Raw genomic sequence first — 17,340 nt, 5'->3', positions numbered from 1 at the left:
AAAATTATTTTTGTCCCATGTTTTAGAGGGGGAACCGATTATTTCAGACGGCTGAAATATTTGGTTCCCCCCTTGTAACTTTTGCAAAAAAAGAACAAATGTCTCCAAATTCAGAGGACTTGTTGTCCACGATGTGAGGAATAAACACAGTTAAAGACATGTTGTTAAATTAACTAGTTGTAATTAACTAGTTGTAATTAACTAGTTGTAAAAAAAATTAATTTCCACCCCTGGTTGTAGATGACAGTCAGCTACAACCACACCAGATTTTAGCTTAATGTCTATAAAATTCAGTGAAGCGTAGCCATTTTTGTATAGGCTAAAATCATTAGCTGCGGTGGCCATCTTGAATGGGATTGACTTCAAAAGTTGATCAGTTGTAGGTGTACAGCCAATGACTACTTTCTGAGACTTTCATTAAAATCCATTCAGTGGTTCATGAGATATTTTGCTAACAGTCCAGAGAACTGCTCACACGGACACAGTCAAAGACATCATTGCCCTTTTTCCATCTGCAGCGGACATTGCATGTGTTTGTCTCCTCCAATAAAAAAAAAAAAATGAACACAACCCTCCAGAATGGTTTCTGCAGTGTAGACAATGCTTCAAATATGTGGCAAAGATAAAGCAACAACACAAGCGAGACCCTCTGAGCTCACTTGAGAGCAATAACCACCTTTCTGAATCCCTGAATTTTACAGGTGTTCATGTTATTGACTGCACCCCCTGTAGGTATAACTGTCATGAAATATGCATGTCATGCAGCAGAGTCCATGAAAAGATTTCACATGCGACCCTGAAGTCTGTGCTCGGTGCTGTAACGCTTTGTCTTGCAATTCCTATTTGCTCTCATGAATGTAAATTCCATAAAGGGGTTGTCGTTTTTCCAAACCAAGGTGTGGCACGCACAAAAGGGGACGTTTTCAGAGTGTGACCCATGAGACCACGCTGGTCAGGAACTGTGCAAACTGCTGAATTCTCGCAGTGACAGATGTTGTGAATGCAAATAAAAACAGAAAGAATTGTTTAGTTGTATGTTATCCAACGGCTACACTTTCTTTTATATTAATATTCTCCAAGCAGTACGCAGTAAACCTGAAGAATACTCCTAAATAATATCTGTTTTAACCAGAGAATTTTTAAATGCCATCATGCCAGAACTCTTGGTCAAGTTTCAATAAATGTGCGCATAGGTCAGTTTTCTGCACTCCTGGGACCAAATTACAAAATTAAATTCAGAATCCAACAGTAAGAACCCTTTTCAGTAATTAATTTGCATATTTACTTATTACTGGTGACACTGGTCTTACAACATGAAATGTATTGCACTTTTTTCTCCTAATATGAGCAACAATTAAGATAATGTTTTGGTGTTTAAATTCCACCAAAGTCATTCAGCACTCAGCGTTCACACTGCATTTTTGCAGAAAATGTAATTTCTCTAGTTTTACATTTGTTTTATAAAGTGCAAATTGAGCACATGCATAAATAATGCCTGACTTGATTAACAAACCGTGTGGTAACTTGTGAATATGGGTCAAAAATGTTCTTTATATGCAAAACATTTGTTTCATCTTTGAAAAACGCTTTGATTTTTTTTATTAGTATTATATTAATAGCTGTTTATTTAAGGGAGAAAGGATGCTGCGCTCGGTGACATGTAATTTATGAACACAACAGGAACAAACTGGAGCTACTGAAGTTCATGTTGAGCTTCTTCTCCTTGATGTAAGCAAAGCGAAGCGGATGCTGAAAGTATTTCTTCACTGTAGCAATAAAGATATATAATCAATATCAGTCTCATCGTATAACATGAAGCAAGAGAGCAAACAAATTCATGTGTCAGCATAGCTGTATTCCTCAAATATCAGGATGGCAGTGATTTGAAAGCGAAGGATCACTGGTCCCTGTGGTCACACTGACCTAAATCTTTGCTTTTACTGTTATTGATACAACAGTAAAACTCCTGACGTCTTGGCTGAGTACTTTGCTATCAGGAAAGGGAAGAAGTAGGTCAGTGTGTGTGTGTGGAGAATCCTTACTCCTTACTACTCAGTACTGAACTTCACACTGGTTGCAGCACAAAAATTTGGGATTCAAAGTTGGACGATTTGGAGGTAAGAAACTAAGTTAATAAATAGAAGTGCCTAAATTCTGCATTAAATTATTTAATTTTATTGCATGAAATGTGAATAAGCCTGAAGAAGTGAAAATATGAGTGCTTACAGTAAGGCTAAATGCAGCAGCATCTGCTGTAGTATTTCTTTTAAAGTGCTTCCTTCTTGGGGTCCTTCTGGGACTGCATTGCTTCAGAATCACCTAAGATCACCTATTCCCATTCATCAAGACAGCCCACAATTGGCCCACAGGGTGAGCAGCAGTCAGCCATAAATCTACAAGTGTCAGATGAAGCGGTCTGAAGCGCTTCTCCTACCAATTATGTCTCGGGGAGTTTTGATACATGTAGTCATAATAGTCAAAGCAAAGGAGGGAGTTATTAGGGCAATCAGAAAATCCAATTGATCTCAACAACCTCTGCAGCCAAAACTGACTCTGGTTGAATAAGGCAGATTCCTGCATCTCCGTCTGTCTGCAGTCATTACCGGTGGGACTTCTGTGTTGAATTCTGGTATCCTTTATTGATAAGCTCAAATCCTAATGTAGATTTGTGCTATCTATAAAGATCCAGGCTGGGATAAGAGGATCACCGGCACTCAGCCCCAGCAGGAACCTCAGAGGATGGAGCGTAACAGCTTTGTTTCCCCTACAGACTCTTTTGCAACTTCACAAGAAATCCATAATCATCTTGCACTGAAGGAACAGCAGGGAAATATGGCGAGTTATGCATCCTGATGGGTCATGGGGATAGTTTTAAAACTGAGACATGGCCAGAGGGTATGTGGCTCTTTGATCTCCATCCATGAAGCCTTAGAGAAAATGCTCAGGAAGATGTCAATTTTGATTCAACTCGGTTTATTTATAAAGCACCAGTTTACAACGAAAGTCATCTCAGGGTACTGTATAATACAAAGACAAGTCCAGATCATGAGCCCAGTTCAGATCCAGATTCAAATCCAATTACAGTCAGTACATTCACCTACAGTACATTATGAAATGCCAATCAGTAAGTTATCGAAGGAAACCAGCAGATTGCGTCGCATCTTCACTTTATTGCAATCTCACGTTGGCAACAGTAGAACGAAACGACTCGTATTTTACAGAAAGAAATCCAACCCCAACCGTAGGATTTGTCAAAGAGGAAAGTCCTAAGCCCAGTCTTAAAAGTAAACAGGTTTCCAGCCTCACAGACAGAACCTGGAAGTTGGTTTCATAAAAGAAGACCCTGAGAACTGAAAGCTCTGCTTCCCATTTTAGAAACTCTAGGAACCATAAGTAAACCTGCAGTCTGAAGGCAAACTTTCTGTTATGCAAATATGAAACAACAAGAGAAATGCTGTTTTCTGTGAAATTGCAGAGTGAGCTGAAGAGGCTGAAACTGAATTGTTAAGGTTAAAAGAAGCAGAACAGTAGCAAAAAAAACAAACAAACAAAAAAACTAAACATTAGCAAATAACTAAAAGGAGCAAAGCAATAGCTGAAAGAAGCAAAATACTACCTAAAAGCTAAAAATAATAACAAGACTAGGTAAGAGCTAAAAGAAACAAAAGGCTAAATAAATGCTAAAAGGAGAAAGTAGAAAAAGGTTTGCTAAAAGCAGTAGAGTGATAACTAAAGGGCCAAAAGTAAAGTAAAAAGACAAAAAATCAAGCAAGTAAGTGATTCTGGATTTGACAGGGAGCCAATGCACAGAAGCTAAACTGGACTCTGATCAAAACTCTGGAAGGAGTTGTTTAGAAAGTTTTTGTGACATCCAGAAAAAAAAGACAAACAATAGTCCAGCCTGGAAGCGAGAAAGGAATTGAGCTTGTTAAGAGCGACATCTAGCGGCTGTAATCCGCCTCTGCAGGCCGGGTGGAGCCACAGAGAGCTGGGCGGGCGGTCGGACAGACTGTCCCGGTGCTGCTGCACACCTCCGCCCGTGTGTGCGCGCGAGAGTGTGTGAGTGTGTGTGTGTGTGTGTGAGTGTGTGAGTGTGTGCGCCCTTCCCACTGAATCATCTGTCAACTTTCAAGCAAGGGGGAAGTCCAGTCGTGTGTGAAAAAAGCAGGCGCTGTTTGGAAAGTAAGTAAAAGTTAATGATCGTGATGTTATTTGTGGTTTCCTCTTCGCCGCGCTCCGCCTGCAGAAAGGAAGCAGCACATGGACCGAGAGAGAGGCGGAAGATCATCCGGCTGATGCAATAAAACTCCAGGGCATCTCACAGGAGCTGCTCTCCACACAAACCCTCCTTAAAGTAGTCGAATGTGGTGCAAATATGCAAAGCAGCTTCTGTCTGCGGGCAGTTTCGAAGTAGTTCAGTCGGAGTTGACTTTTTACGGCGCTGAGCGTCGGTGGGAGGCGAGGAGGCTGACTTCACAACGAACCCATCTGAACCCGACCTGAAACGGGAACGACAATTCCGGTTTACTTAAACCGGTTTCAGTTGCTTATGTAGCTGGGAAACCAATCTAAACGAAATAGATTATAACGGTTTCATTATTATTATTATTTATTTATTTAAGTGAAGTGTGTTTTGCAAACTGACAATGAATGACATATAGTGCAACTTCACTTCCTCCTAATCTAAATGATTTGTCATTATTTAAAATACATGTTTGTTTGTTTCTTGTATTTGATTTTTAAAGCTAAAACATTTAAGCTTTGTGATGAATTTGTCCCAATCCCAGTTCTGAAAAAGATGGGACATTGTGTAAAATGTAAACACAAACAGAAAGCAATGGTTTACAAATCTCTCATTTTATTCACAACAGAATGCAGAAAACATGTCAAACTTTGAAACTAAGAAATCGTAACAACGCTGAGGGGGAAAAGGGTAGTTTTAAGTTTCGTGGCAGCAACACATCTCAAAAAGGTTGGCACAGATTCTTCTTTACCCGACAGTCTGTAAACATCAGGGACCGGAGCCGGAGGAGCAGCTGATGGAGGTTTTTGGGGGGATGTTGTCCCATTCTGGTCTGATGGAAGATTCTCTGCTGGATGGGTGCTTATGTTGTCAATGTATTTTTCTGTATTGATGGTGTCTTTCCAGATGTATAAGGTGCTCATTCCAGAGGCACTAATGCACCCCATACCATCAGAGAGGAATGGGGGTGCACTGATAACAGGCTGGATAGTCCATCTCCTCTTTAGTTAAGAGGACGAGGCTTCTATGGTTTCCAAAAAGAATTTAACATTTTGATTCAGGACAGTTTTTCTCGTTGCTTTGGTTCATTTCAAACAAGCTGTGGTTCAGAGAAGATGGCAGCGTTCCTGAACGGTGTTCACATCTGGCTTCTTTTCTGTAAAACACAGCTTGAAGTAGTGGACGGCACGGTGAACTTGGTGTTCCTGAGGCCATGCAGTGATGTCCAGAACAGAACCAGACCTGTTTTTAATGCAGTGGCCCCTGAGGGCCCGAAGATCACGACCTTTCAGCCTTTTGTTCTTTGAGCACAGAAATTTCTCCAGATTCTTGAAGTCTGTGTGAAATTCAAAGTTTCCCAATCTCCTGTTGAGGAACATTATTCTGAAAATGGTTCCACTATTTGTAGGCAGAGTTGTTTGGCAGACAGTGGAACCTCTGCCGTCTTCAGCCTCTGAAAAATACTGTTTTTACTCACCTGTCAAATATAAACATAATTCGCTGCAAATTTCCATATATTTTTACCACTTACTGTAACAGCCTTGCCCCAGTCCAAACTTTTTTCAGATGTGTTTCTGCCATGAAATTCAAAATTACATTTTATTTTTGTTTTCTAAAAGTTATCATTTTTGATCTGTTCATTATGGACATCTGTGAGTAAAATATGAGTTTATGAGATTTGTTTTCTTTTTACATTTTTACCAACTTTTTGGGAATTGGGATTGTACTTACGAACTAAACAACAGAGAAATAAAACACTGAGATATAGAGATACAGTGTTTTTGTTTTTACTGCTAAATTTTCAAGCAAGTTTAGTTTAGAGAAAAAAAAACAGTTGTTACAAAGAAAAGTTAAGAAAGAGTCAAAAGTCTGTGTTTTTCACATGTTAACCCATTAGGTTTGACAGTATTCCTAAAACATATGCAAATAAATTCAGAGAAAGTAATTAAGCATTTTAATGAGCACTGTGGCCACCCGCCAAGAAAACAGGAAATTAATTGCTTTTTAAATATATATATATATATATTTGGAGCAATGCTACTGAAGTTGATGCTGGACTGGCGTCTCATGGATATGAATGGATTAACTTGAAATCATAAACAGAACATGAATTGGGTGTAGAATTTCAACACCCCAACGTCTTGCTCCTCATGTGAGGATCTGAAGTCAGCTTCATGAAGACGTGAGGATTTAAACCACTTATATAAGATTGAATTTTTGATTTATTTACAGTTTGATTGGGCATCTTTAAATGTAACGCTAAATGGTGTGGACAAAGACTTTTGTCAATCACCAGATAATTAATAAATTCTGCAGGTAACATAGATACTCACTGTTATCACCTGCAGTCAAAAGGCGAAGGTGGAAGATAAAGTTTTTGTTTGTGTTTGTGTGTATTACCTAAATATTTCACATATTCTAGCACAAGCAGGTTGTGCAACATTTCTGTTCAAAAGTTTGCCTTTGCCTATTTGTAGTCAACTCTGTCTGTTAGCCAAATATCTCAGGAACCACTGGGTAGTTTCTAATGAACTTTCAGAAAAGCATCATTGGATGAACGTCTACAACTGGTCAGCTTTTGGAGTCAGTCCAGTTCAAGGTGGCTTCCACAGTTAATTGACATTAGCTAAATAAAAACGGCTATAACTCATTCCATTTTACAGACATTAAGCTAAGATTTGGTGTGCTTGTAGCTGAGAGTCATTCACAACACATCCTGAACGGGATGTTTTGTGATTTTGTGAGACTGAGCATAAAGTTACATTCAGGTTTTTGACCAAAAGGACTAGAACTCAGTCATTTCTCAACCCAAGATGATTTTCATCTAAAACTCTGGCTTGAGTTCAAGGCTGGGTGGCACAGTGGAGTGGTGGTTAGTCCTGTCCCCTCCCAGCAAGAAGGCTGCAGGACCGTCTCCAGGCCTGGGGTCTTTCTGGGTGGAGTTTGCATGTTCTCCTTGTGCACATGTGGGTTTACTCCGGGGTACTCCAGGTTTCCTCCCACAGACCAAAAACATGCATGTTAGGTTAATTGGTAACGCTTAAAAAACTGTCCCTAGGTGTGAGTGAGTCTGAATGGTTGTTTGTCTCGTTTGTCTCTATGTGGCCCTGCGATGGACTTGCAAGCTTTCCAGGGTGTCCCCCGCCTCTCGCACAGTGACAGCTGGACATAGACACCAGCTCCTTGCAACCTGGAAGGGAGAAGCGGGTAAAAAAAATGGATGGATGGAATTCAAGGCCTTTAGATTCACCAGTATTTGACAGGTCTTCTGATACAAACATGCTGAAAACGTGTAAAATCAGAACACATGGGTGGGTAATACTGATGCAGATAATTAATTTTGTGAAGGTTTATAAATTCCAAAGCTATTGGTTCTTTATTTATTTTTGATGCTATGTCCACAGAAATGAGAATTTAATTGGCTTGTGTAATTCTTCTGTTTTGTGGTTGTTGTCATGTGCCCTTTTTCTGTTTCCCCTTCCCCACTGATGGTTCACCACAGGGGCAGATGGGCTCTTTTAGTGCTGCTGCACACGCGTCACATTCCAATTAAGTGTGTGTGATGAAAGCTGTAATTAAAGGCAATCAATAGCTTTCTCAAATGCAAGTTGAAAAAAAAAATGTCAAGTGTCAAACTAAAGTTCTTTTGTAAGTAGGAGCTGCAGTTAGCAGACATTTACCAACAATTTATTGCCACTTCACTCACTTAACTTTTAACTGTATTCAAGTCGACTGTAATTCATCTAATAAGCTTCTTCTCCATGTGGAGAATGATGCAACACCAGACTCAGGGAAGATAGATAAAACTGTGGAAAGTCGACTTATGAATGTAAACAAGAAACTCTAGCCAGTCTGTTGTTGGAATAGTTATATAAATATACTGTATTTGTCAATGCTAAACCATTTTCAGACTCAAACTACTTCTGCATACTTTGTGATATTATTAACCATTCATATATCAAAATGCCTGCTTTTAGTTTTTAGCTATGTTTTTGCTATTTTTATTTCATAGCTACTTTTAAGATCATTTCCGCTTTCAGCTTAAGAGTTGCTCATTTTAGCTTTTAGCTGTAGTTTTGCTCCTTTTTTAGCTTCTCTTCTCTTAGTTTTAACTGGAACTCCGTTTCAGCTCCAGCGAGCTCATGCAGCGCTCAGCATTCACGCTGCATTTTCTCAGAAAATGTCATTTTTTCGAGTTCTGATTTGAGCTCTTACTGTGGCCCCTGTGCATTAAACAATGTCACGGCTAATTTAAAGGTCATTTGAGGAAGCAGACGGTCTTTTGCTCGCTGCCAAGCCGCGCAGAGCATGTGACTCACTCTCCCCCGCCCCGGTGAGTCACGAGCAGGTGTTGTCCTCAGTGATTGGCCGAGAGGAGGGCAGGGCCCCGTCCTGCTTTCCCTGTTTTTAGCTCAGACTCGACCTGTCGCATCATGTACGTTCTGCAGGAAACGCTGAAGCCCTGATTCTTATTGCCTTTTTTTTTCTGGGTGCTGATCTGGTTAATGATACCTTTTACCAACAAACGGGGACGCGCTCTTTCATGTCAGTTTCTTTTCTGGCTTTTGACAAATGTGAAAAAGAACTGGTTTTCATTTGCTTCTCATTTCGAGGGCCAGGGATTTGCATTTTCACTTTGTTTGATTTGGCTTCCACATTTGGGTCAGAGCAGCGGATCATCATGACCTAAACACACAACTCAGAGCTGTTTAACTGCAGCTGAAGTTTGTTCAATCTATAAATCCAAACCTTCTGACATGGAACAGAAATCATTTCTTGTAACCTTTTTTTTTTAGAAAGCATTTTTTAACACAGACCATATTTAAAAAAATATATTTAAGTCCTTGTTTTCTTTCTTTTTTTTCCATTTAGTTTCTTTAAATGGTCTTTTGGGGGGTGGGGTGGGGGTGGGGTGTTACTGCAGTCACAACTGCGTCTGGGGCCACATGATGTGTCACTGTTCTATTTGTGAACCAAATACCTGAATGGTTTGTTCACAGAGGCATCTGCGTGACATGTCCAACGACCGCTCGTAAATGTCCGTTCCATTTCTTGTCACCTAAAGCAGATGGTTCGGTCGGCTGCGATCTGAAGGACAAAGTTTGGGGGAAAGTAGAATTAAACTAAACTAAAAGCAGAGACACTGAGTTGATGAGTGAACGCTGAGGACCTTGTGTTGTTTTGTCCCGTCAAAGTGAGTATTTCCTCACATTACTGGACAGATTCTGCTGTTTTAGAGAAGATTTTGAAGCTAAATCTGTGTTGTCAAGACTATAACTTGGTTATTCTCTATTTAAAAACAATACCGCATTATTAGTAATTATTGCTAATCTTACCCGACAACCAACATCCCCTTTATTCCTTCAAAATAAAATATCCAGTATCTTGAACTTCATCACTTTGATTAAACATCAATTACCAAGTTGTTAATGCAACTCATTTTACAAATGAGTTAGTATATTGTCTAAAACATCAGTAACTTCCAAGTTGGTTCAAGCATACAGAAAACATAAAGAAATGGATTTAAACTGCAGCTCATGTTTTAAACAGAGAAATGGAAAAAAGTCATCTGTACATCAAGTGATTACTTTCAGAAGGTTTCATTAAAATCTCTGCTCTGGTTCATGAGATATTTTTCAAACAGTTAAAGGGAAACGAGCAAGGCTTCCAATGGTATAAGATTTATTGCCAAGAAGAATTGTTACATCAAGAAAAAAGAAATCTACCAAACAGAAATTTCCTTACTTCTTGTTCTAGGTGTATTTAACATTACATGTTGATAGGTCGTGTTTCTCATGCACAGTAAGGTGCACAGTATATATTTGAACACGTGTTCTTTAATTTAAAAGGTGCATTAGACTGTTCTCCCCAGATTAAATGTTGATACAGCAGCATTAAAGTAAATTTAGTACCCAAAGAAGCCCTAAAAGATCTGGGTTAGCATGTATTAGCCAAAGCACCATAATTCTAACGTCTTTTTTGTGTTGTTTTTGTCAACAGTTTTGTTTTTTTTATTTTTATTTTACAGAAGTTCGGGTGCACAGTTTGAGAAGAAAATGATTCTGGCCACATTAAAAGAATTTGGGAAGCAGCTCCTGCGGGTGAAAGTTGTGAACTGCAGCACAGATGAGTCCCGCTTGTCCCGATGCCTCAACACGCTCGACCTGGTGGCCCTGGGGGTCGGCAGCACGCTGGGAGCTGGCGTCTACGTCCTGGCCGGTGCTGTTGCTCGCGACACCTCTGGACCTGCCATCGTCCTCTCGTTCCTCATCGCCGCCCTGGCGTCTGTGTTAGCCGGTTTGTGCTACGCAGAGTTCGGAGCTCGCGTTCCCAGAACCGGCTCCGCTTACCTCTACAGCTATGTGACCGTTGGAGAACTGTGGGCCTTTATCACAGGCTGGAACCTCATTCTCTCTTACATCATAGGTGGGAGGATTTGAATAATTTAGGAAAAGAATTTTCTATCAATTGTGATGCTTTCGGTTCACATGAGGATTTTTCTCTGCACAGGAACATCGAGTGTGGCCAGGGCATGGAGCGCAACTTTTGATCAACTGATTGGAAAGCACATTGAGAATTTTTTCAGACAATACATGACCATGAAAGCACCGGGGGTCCTGGCAGAATATCCAGACATCTTTGCTGTCGTCATCATACTCAGTCTGACGGGTAAGGAACACATCAGATATAGTTTTTATTAGTTTACTTTGTTTTTTTTCTTCGTGTTTTCATATTTGCTGTTATGGTTTGCAGGGCTGCTTGTGTTCGGAGTCAAAGAATCGGCCTTGGTGAACAAAGTGTTTACTTGCATCAACATCCTGGTGCTGCTGTTTGTGGTCATTGCTGGACTGGTTAAAGGAAACTTAGAAAACTGGAACGTGAACCCCGATGAGATCTTTAACGTCACCAGAAACTCCAGCCTAAAGTGAGTTACAGTAAGAGCTGTTTTCCAAAGTATGACTTGTGTGTCGTGATACGGGGATTTTAAAGTAAGCGAATGTTTTGTATTTTTTACTTTCAGTCTGTCAGATCCCTCTGAAGTCGAGAAAACTCTCGGTAAAGGTGGCTTCATGCCTTTTGGCTGGACCGGGGTCCTTTCTGGTGCCGCCACTTGTTTTTACGCCTTCGTAGGGTTTGACTGCATCGCAACTACAGGTGAGAGTGAAAACATGGAATGACTAACGATCATCAGACATACCTGACACATCTGACACTTCCAGTTTTGTTCTCCCTCCAGGAGAGGAGGTGAAGAATCCCCAGAGGGCCATTCCTATCGGCATCGTGGCCTCTCTCCTCATTTGTTTTGTGGCTTACTTTGGCGTTTCGGCGGCCCTCACTGTGATGATGCCGTACTACATGCTGGATATGAACAGCCCTCTTCCAGTGGCCTTTAAGTATGTGGGCTGGGAGGGAGCCACTTATGCCGTGGCCATTGGCTCTTTGTGTGCTTTGTCGACCAGGTAAGTGGGTCTCCTGCTGGCTCTCAGCATGATAAGTCACAGAGGACATGTAATTGACCAGCGGGAATCTTTAGAAATGAATTATTCATTTCAGGCGCACTGCATTTTACTTGCTATTAGGTAGACTAGATGAGTTAAAATGTGTTCTAAGTTGCAACAAATATGACACATTTTATCACCCAGATGAGAAAATATGTAGCTTCATTCATTAAACTTTATGTAAGTAGTAATTTTTTTTGTAAAATACACCAACAACATCATTTAGATCAGCGGTTCTCTCTGGCTTCAGGATCCACCACCTAGAATTAGCCACTGAATGACAAATAGAGGATTAAGCTTTTCAATTCTATTCTATTCCCCCTAATGACAAGTTGTGGCCAAAATCCAGAAAAACTGTAACTTCTCGAATTTATTAAATGAAAAAGTGGTGCAGTTTGAACCTGAGACAGTCAAATAGATTATCAAAACATGACAACACAGAAAAACATGTTTCATTGAACTGCAGGACACCAAACCTCCAACCCGTTCAGCATCTTTGATGTAAAAACTGATGGTTCCTGCTTTAGTACACAGATACACACAGTAAGCTTATGCTGTGACATTCTTGTGACTTTTTCCAGCCTTTCACCTGTTCTCAGTGTTTATTCTAACTGGGTGTACTTATTGGCATGTCCTGCTTGTCTCTCCCTGTGCTGTATTAGTTTGCTGGGCTCCATGTTCCCAATGCCAAGAGTGATCTGGGCCATGGCAGAAGATGGGCTGCTCTTCAAATGCTTGGCTAAAATCAGCCCCCGAACCAAAACCCCTCTAACGGCTACAGTGACGTCAGGCGCTGTTGCTGGTGAGGCCAACACCTAAACCAACCCACTAACCGGCTCGGGTTTCCTTTCAGAATCCATCAAGACTTTTGGCATACATAACCTCAACACCAGACCTATAAAGCAGGTCCTCCTCCTCCTCATCCTCCTTCCTTCATCGTTGGCTCCATGTTTCCTCTGCAACACGTTATCTTTGCTACGGCTCGCGACGGGCTGATCTTCTCGTTTCTGTCTCGTGTCAGTGAGAGGAAGACGCCCGTCATCCCCACCTTAGTGGCTGGGCTTATGTCTTGTAGGTAGCTGCAAAGAAGCCAAAGGCAGCAGTGCCCCCTTGTGGAAGGAGGATGGTGGCAAAGTCACACATGGTTTTAAATATTCTGAACTGCACAGTAAAATTTTTCTTTCTTATTATCTAAATACAAATAAAATTTGTGGTTCACTGTTGTGAAATTAGTTGCAGTCGTTTATCTCATGTGACATTTTCTTCTCTGTTCTCTGCAGCTGTGATGGCTTTTCTGTTTGACCTGAAGGACCTGGTTGACCTGATGTCCATTGGCACTTTGCTGGCCTACACTCTGGTGGCTGCCTGTGTTCTGGTCCTCAGGTAACCTGCTTTTCTCTTCATGTGTCTCCAGCTTACTTTGGTTTAGTACTATGCGCTTTAGTTAGTTGACTCATCTTCTAAATTCATCAAAAGTAGCCCAATATGGTGAGATTTTAAACTTTTAAAGTATTAAAAAAAAAGATCCATTCCTTGAATGGAATGCTTTTTGCCCACCACCTTTCATGCCAGAGTTTTAGATTAAGCTCAGTTTATGTTGAGACATGAGTTGGAGCCATTTTGGTCAAACCTTGAAAATAACCTTAAGTGATACTGCGTGATGTCACGCTCAAAGTCTCTGTAGTGAATGACTCTCAGCTACTGCTGCATCAAATCTGAGCTCACAGTCTGTGAAATTGATTGAGTTATACTCATTTTTGTGTTAAAGTTAATACTAAAGTTTTGAGCAAAGATCTCACACAAACATACATACCTATACATACACAGACACAGGCAAAAACATCATTGTTCGCCTTCACCTATTGGCAGCAGGTGATGATACCTTTCACATGTCTTTTTAACCTCAGAGACTAAAACTGAGGAGGAGTTTTGACTGTCGTGTCCTCTGTAGGTACCAGCCGGTGCAGCTGAGCGCGGTCTACGAGATGGCCAACACTCAGGATGAGCCTGATAATGCTGAGTCTTACGGCGAGGGGAACTCTGACATCTTACCTCAATCGCAGCATCAATTCACCATCAGGAATCTGGTTTTCCCTTCAAGCAGTGAACCGTCTCCTCTGTCGGGTCGTGTTGTCAACGTTTGTACCAGTATCCTCGGTGAGACGGAATGAAAGTGTCTGAATGATTCACAAGGAGTCCGATGCAGCTCATCGTCTTATTCTCCCCCACCAGGTGTTCTGGTGTGTGTTTTCAGTGTTGTAGCCGTCCAAGGAGGGTCTGCACCCTGGTCCGTGTCCGTACTCTGTGTTCTCGCTGCAGTCTGCCTGGTTCTCACATTCTTTGTATTCAGGCAGCCACAGAGCAAAGCCAAGCTTGCCTTCAAGGTCAGTTTGCTCTTTCATCAGAGTTTTCTTGCACCTTTTCAGTCACATGAATGATGTGGAGTTTTTTTTGTTGTTGTTGTCAGAATCTAATAGATAGATTTTCAAATGTTAATACTTCCACTTGTTTTCCTGAAGTGGTTTTTTTAAAAGCTCTTTTTTTTACAAACTGAATAAACATCATCAAACAGTAAAATAAATCAAATCTGCACCACAGATGGTCTGATTTTACCTGACCTGGAGAACAAATCCTCATATCCTCAACCCAGCAGCTACACATTAAATCTGCATAAAGCTGAAAGCTCCTGAAAAGAAGTTAAACATCTTCTATAACCAAGAAAGGAAGAAAACAAACTCTTATTAAGGGAAAAGGGCGTCAAGCTGCGAAAGCTGGCCCCGAAAGTTGCCTTTCACTGCATGGCAGCATCCTCCTATATTCAGTATTATAACCTTTAAATCAGAATCAGTAAACATCTAATCAAACCTGCCCTGAAAATGTTTTGTTTTTCTGCTTTTTGGCATTTATTATAAATATTTTCATTGTGCAGGTTAGCTGCTCAGTGGAGTGCAGGACTGCTGTTAGTTGAACTAATGTTTGGAGAGTAAAGCTCGGAAAGCTTTGTAATTTGCATCCGTCGACCTTTTCGAACAATGACTGTGAAGCTGAGTTCCTAACAAGCCTTAGAGCTCTGTATCAGTCGAGTTCTTCTTCCCATCCTCTGAGTTCTCACTTTTGTCCTTTGATTGATTTGATTCCTGCCACATTATTGATTCCTGGTACTTAGTCTTCTGGACCTGATGTATGTTTTTGTTCATATAAACTGATAATCTCTTTAAAAACACTCTCTCTCCTCAGGTTCCTTTGCTGCCTTTCATCCCGGTCATCAGCATGTTTGTTAACGTCTACCTGATGATGCAGCTCGATAAAGGAACATGGCTGCGATTTTCCATCTGGATGATCATTGGTACTTTTACTTCTTAGTGATAAATACTCTGTCAGCTGTACCCATGATGTTCAAAACAGCTAATGTCTTTAAACGGTTGTTTTCGAACAAAATGCAGGTTTCTTTATCTACTTCGGTTATGGGATCTGGAACAGCGCAGAGGCAGTAACCAGCTCTGATCCCGACGCGCCCTCCTGCTTGATAAAAGGAGAACCCATGACCACTGAGAAGGAGGCTTTTCTCCACGACACACACAGCCCGACGCCTGACGAGGAGGCTTCATGAGGAAACTGTAACGTATTTAAAGTTCAGACATTGTCACTGCTCATGGAATTGAAAGTTCTGAACATTTTGACAGCTTTGTTGTTTACAAAAAAACCTTTTTGGGTTTTAAACATTAGAGACAAAGCTGAGAATTATATTCACTGTTATACCACATCTTAAAATCCAAACTGTTCAACTCTTATGTAGTTTTTGGGTTTTAATTACTAATTTAAAGCCCAACTCTGAATGTTTTATGCAAAAATCAAAGAGAAATCCACCAAAAAATGAGGTACATGGCTCTTTTACGAGTGCTTTTATTGTATATGTTTGTCGAGGTATTAATGATTTTGTGTTTTTGTGGAGTGATAACACAAATTTATAAACAATTAAGAACATGGATGTTGTCTTTATCAGGAGAAACTGATCTGAAAACTAAAAAGAGCTGCTGACATGAAGTGTTTTATTACAGGATGTCTTTTCAGTGCCTTTTTCCTGAAAATATTTCACACCTTTATGGATAAATTTGTCTCTCACTTGATAGCTTTATAAAGTAAAAGCATTGGTTTTTTTCTGCATATAAAGTATTTTTTATGCTAAATGGAAAGTTTTGCTTTTGTCGACCATTTTCACGTGAAAACAATCTGTTTTAATGTTGTGAAATCCAGAAAGCTACTGCATAGACAGTAACATGTATTTCAAGCAGAAATATGTCAAATAAAGGTTGTTATGATGTGTTTAGATCCACAGGGCAGCTAAAATCTGCTTGTTAAAATGTGTATTTACTAAAGACTAAAACTGATACAAAGTGAAACACATCCTGTTGAATATTACCATCAAGTATTCATCTGTAACCTGGTGATTAAACAACACTATTATTATGAGTTTCATGCAGTTGTTGGTTTGACTTGAACATCAGACTCTGTTCAGTTTCAGAGAATTTCGTCCGAACAGAACTCTGACAGATGATGTCGCGTTTGTGTCCCAGTGACACTGAAGCGGCATCATGTGTAAAGTAATAATCTTGTAAATTAAAAAGTGTATTTTAGCTGCATTTGTCATCATTTTAACTGCATAATCAAATGTTTTGTGTTTCATAAAGTTCCACAAATGTCTGCAGTAAAGGCTACTCATTGTCCATAGAATGTCTCTGTTCTGCAGGGAAATTATAAATACAAGCCTGGTTTTTATTTCAATATTATTCATAAATTAAATGCTTACTGTTTGAGAATTTTAAAAAAAGATGTATTTTTGTCTTTGTAAATACAGTTTTTACCATGTCCTGTTCATGTTACTCTATCCACCCATGAAAACTGTGATGTTTGGAGACAAATGTTTTTCTATGTTCTCTGTAGTTAATGTCAAAAGTTAATGTCTTCTTTCTCATGAAAAAAAACACAACTTGTTTGAACGTTTGCTCGTAGCGATGTGCTGACTCGATACTTGCTCTGGTTTGTTGTTACTGCTGTAAATAAAGAAGGCAGAAAGTTAAAGGCCAGACTTTGTCACATTTATGTGTATTTGCTGCATGTTTGCTTGAATGTCATTATTTATTAGATGCTAACATCCCAATAAACTTTTTTTGGTCTAGGTTCCTCTGCTGCATTTATTAAAGTGGTGATAATGTTTTTGCCCACGTTTGTTTGTAGTGTTAGCAAAATTTCTCATGAACCACTAGAGAGATTTTAATGAAACTCCTAGAAAGCAATCACTGACTGGATATCTACAACTGACTAACTTTTGGAGTCAACACAATTAAAAATGGCCACCACAGCTAATCATCCTTAGAAACCACAAAAGTGGCTTTTACTCCTTCATTTTCACAGATACTGAGTTAAAGTGGTGTGGTAGTAGCTGAGAGTCATTCACAACACGTAGTCTGAGCATGGCGTCTTGCGATATTGCATGAGGTTGCACATAATGTGTTTTAGGTTTGATAAAAAATCTGATCTTGGTCTAAAACTGTCAGGAAAGGCGACGGGCGATGTGTTTCTTGAAGGAATGCCCGGCCT

The 17,340-nt window shown here is 40.1% G+C and overlaps 1 protein-coding gene across 2 annotated transcripts; it reads left to right on the top strand.

Moving 5' to 3' along the window:
- Positions 1-4,012: 4,012 nt before the first annotated feature.
- Positions 4,013-16,920, top strand: LOC108235997 (high affinity cationic amino acid transporter 1). Of its 2 annotated transcripts, none has more exons than XM_017416371.3 (12): positions 4,013-4,182; positions 10,272-10,669; positions 10,754-10,912; positions 10,997-11,168; positions 11,265-11,398; positions 11,481-11,703; positions 12,405-12,544; positions 13,023-13,125; positions 13,694-13,899; positions 13,975-14,126; positions 14,980-15,088; positions 15,186-16,920. In XM_017416371.3, the coding sequence occupies exons 2-12, from the start codon at positions 10,300-10,302 to the stop codon at positions 15,350-15,352; spliced, it is 1,935 nt and encodes a 644-aa protein (XP_017271860.1). In that variant the 5' UTR covers positions 4,013-4,182; positions 10,272-10,299; the 3' UTR covers positions 15,353-16,920. The 2 variants fall into 2 exon arrangements, with proteins under 2 accessions (XP_017271860.1, XP_017271861.1); XM_017416372.3 differs by lacking the exon at positions 4,013-4,182 and adding an exon at positions 9,290-9,437.
- The last annotated feature ends 420 nt before the right edge of the window (positions 16,921-17,340 follow it).

The sequence above is a fragment of the Kryptolebias marmoratus genome, linkage group LG2 (assembly GCF_001649575.2).
Source record: "Kryptolebias marmoratus isolate JLee-2015 linkage group LG2, ASM164957v2, whole genome shotgun sequence".
In the NCBI taxonomy this organism is placed as follows: Eukaryota; Metazoa; Chordata; class Actinopteri; order Cyprinodontiformes; family Rivulidae; genus Kryptolebias; species Kryptolebias marmoratus.
Note: the sequence above shows the minus strand (reverse complement) of the source record. Positions and strands in the feature narration are given on the sequence as shown.

Bases quoted from the DNA above. Each gene is read 5' to 3' on its own strand.
- LOC108235997 (XM_017416371.3), top strand. From the start codon at position 10,300: ATGATTCTGGCCACATTAAAAGAATTTGGGAAGCAGCTCCTGCGGGTG. The intron at 11,704-12,404 runs GTAAGTGGGTCT...GTGCTGTATTAG, and splicing joins TTGTGTGCTTTGTCGACCAG to TTTGCTGGGCTCCATGTTCC. The intron at 13,900-13,974 runs GTGAGACGGAAT...CTCCCCCACCAG, and splicing joins CGTTTGTACCAGTATCCTCG to GTGTTCTGGTGTGTGTTTTC.